The sequence below is a fragment of the Sander lucioperca genome, unplaced genomic scaffold (assembly GCF_008315115.2).
Source record: "Sander lucioperca isolate FBNREF2018 unplaced genomic scaffold, SLUC_FBN_1.2 Unpl_106, whole genome shotgun sequence".
NCBI classification, from domain to species: domain Eukaryota; kingdom Metazoa; phylum Chordata; class Actinopteri; order Perciformes; family Percidae; genus Sander; species Sander lucioperca.
The window spans coordinates 1-2,500 of record NW_023396138.1 but is presented as its reverse complement, the minus strand read 5'-3'; the positions used below and the strand labels follow the sequence as shown (position 1 = coordinate 2,500).

The following is a 2,500-nucleotide window of genomic DNA, read 5'->3' as shown; positions in this document are numbered from 1 at the left end:
AAGAAGGCTCTGCCAGCGCTGCCCATCTCCATCACCTTCGGCCTGGTCTTCTACTTCTCCACTGACTTCCTGGTTCAGCCCTTCATGGACAACCTGGCTGCCAACCAGTTCTACATCTGAGAGCAAGGCCCACCCCCTCCCATCTGAGAGCAAGCTCTACTCCCTCCCAACTGAGAGCAAGCCCCACATCCTTGCCATCTGAGAGCAAGGCCTGACCCCTCCCATCTGAGAGCAAGACCCACCCCCTCCCATCTGAGAGCAAGGCCCATACCTCCCATCTGAGAGCAAGGCCTGACCCCTCCCATCTGAGAGCAAGCCCCACATCCTCGCCATCTGAGAGCAAGCTCTACACACTCGCCATCACCCTCCCCCCCTCCCCCCGCAGGGCCAGCATTGATGTAACACACAAAGACTACTTCCTGTCTCCTACCTTCACTAAGTCTGTTTGAGGAACTCGATGCGTTGTCTGATTCCTGCTGACGACTAGTTTAAACATCCTGTAACTCGTGTAGAGTCTCTGAATTTAAATGCTCGCCGTGACGTTTGTTACTCCAAGCAGCGCGGCTGCGTGTGATTGCCCGACGCTGCCGTCAGTCCGAGCAAACAGCCTGTAAAGATTCCCTCTGGAGATTTAAGCTTTTTATTGTGTCCTGTCCTGGCTGTCGGTGTCTGTTCTCCACCTGGAACACGTTGTTTAAAGTCCTCCTGACATTTCTTCATAATGTAGTCAGACGCTTACTCTGTAACGGACGCAGGTTCTTCCCTCTTTAACACTACACCAGCTGCTTGATTTGTTGCTCTGGAAGCTGATTTGTATATTTAACATTGTATTAATAATTTGGAATAAACGTGTCTGTGAGGATCTCAGTCATCCAGGTCAGTTATTCATGAACATCAACTGGACTCTGTAGAAGCTGCTCGAAGGCCTTTGGTGTCAACATCCGAGAGACTTGTTCAGCTCTGACTGAGCGGTAGAGAAACCCGGCTGTCTCCCCTCTGTGGGGTCGTTATCAAGGTGATCGACACCGCTTCTTCTTCAGAGCGGTGCGATGCAGCGAGGAATGTGCAGACATGTTTATGTATATTGGAGGGTTTCCTCCGGTGTAATGTTGATGGATTTCAAGATGTTTTTTTAAACTACAGTTACAGCAGGGTGGAGGGCAGCTCCGTCGGAAACTTATACGTAGTCATATTTTAACATCTCCAGTTAGCATTTAGCACTGACTCAATGTAGGGCCCTATAGAATCGGTCTTACAGCAATTTCACAGAAACTATTGGGCTCTCGCAAAATCGTAGATTTAAAAAAGCTATAAGACAGATTCTATAGGGCCCTACATTAAGTCAGTGCTAAACACTAACTGGAGATGTCAAACAGATGTCTAAGTTTCCAACCGAGCCGCCCCGCTGTAACTGTAGTACATTAACTAATGTAGAGACGGTCACATGACTGGACCCAGCCACCGGGCTAAACTTCTCTGGGGGAAACGTAGCAACACAAATGCACGGCCCAACAAAGAAGGGCCAACGCCAGGCCAAGGCTAGTACTGTGTGAAGGTTTCCTCCTCTTTATTCTGTCAGCTTGCAAACTACAGAACCATGTCTAAAAGCTGCTGTGTGGAGATATGCGCTACCAACAATGTAGAGAACCCAGAACTTGAGTTTTTAGAAGCTGCCGACCCAAAAACTGAGTTTTTATGAAGACAGAAGTGGAAACAGACGTGAGGAATCAGCAGAGAGAATGGAGAGAGACACTAAGGTAACGATATGTCAGACATTTAGTTACCAAGTCAAACATCCAAATGTCAGTTTTAGGCTGACTGACTGTAAGTTCAGCTAACACGCGTAACGTCAGCTTGTCTTCATAAAAGCTCAGTTTTACGTTACGTGTGTTAGCTGAACTTACAGTCAGTCTAAAACTGACATTTAGATATCTGACTTGGTAACTAAATGCTTTCTGTACGTAACATCTGACATAACGTTACCTTCATAAGAACTGTTTTTTAAGTTCTGGGATCTTGACCCTGTTGGTACTGAATATCAGCACACACACACACACACACACACACACACACACACACACACACAGAAACACAGATACCCACAGACACACACAGCCAGACACACACACACACACACACACACACAGAGAGGGGAGGGGCAGAGGGGGGAGGGGGGGTGTGTTTTTATATTTTGTAGTAATAATGACTCAGGTGTAGTTTGGTTTCACCTCATCGTCGTTTTTTGTGCAATAAAGTCAAACTGTCCAACGTGAGTACCGAGCTGAAGGAATAATGAAATACTCCAACTTCACAGTATGGATCGTTTCTCTTCTGTCGCAGCTTTTCAGCCTCTTTTAGCTTCTAGTTTTGGGTTTTGCAGCACACTTCCTGTCAGCTGTTCTGATCTCTGCAGCTATGACACAAACATTAGATGGAAGGTCTTTCTTCACGGGTGCGTATTTGCCCACTCTAATTACTGAGTTACAGCGCATTCATCAAA

At 46.9% G+C, this 2,500-nt stretch overlaps 1 protein-coding gene across 2 annotated transcripts in view; it reads left to right on the top strand.

Moving 5' to 3' along the window:
* LOC116045524 (presenilin-2-like) overlaps positions 1 to 376 on the top strand; it is a 2,844-nt gene extending 2,468 nt beyond the window's left edge. The window contains exons 5-6 of one of the 2 annotated variants that reach the window (XR_004896670.1): positions 1 to 188; positions 297 to 324. The exon at positions 1 to 188 is cut by the window's left edge and continues 36 nt beyond it. Coding sequence is in view for 1 of the 2 variants with exons in the window: in XM_035998834.1 (XP_035854727.1) it covers positions 1 to 120 (120 nt within the window). In the remaining variant the exon portion in view is untranslated. Of the gene's footprint in view, positions 189 to 209 lie in introns of both variants that reach the window. The other variant, XM_035998834.1, reaches the window with a different exon arrangement.
* Positions 377 to 2,500: the final 2,124 nt, after the last annotated feature.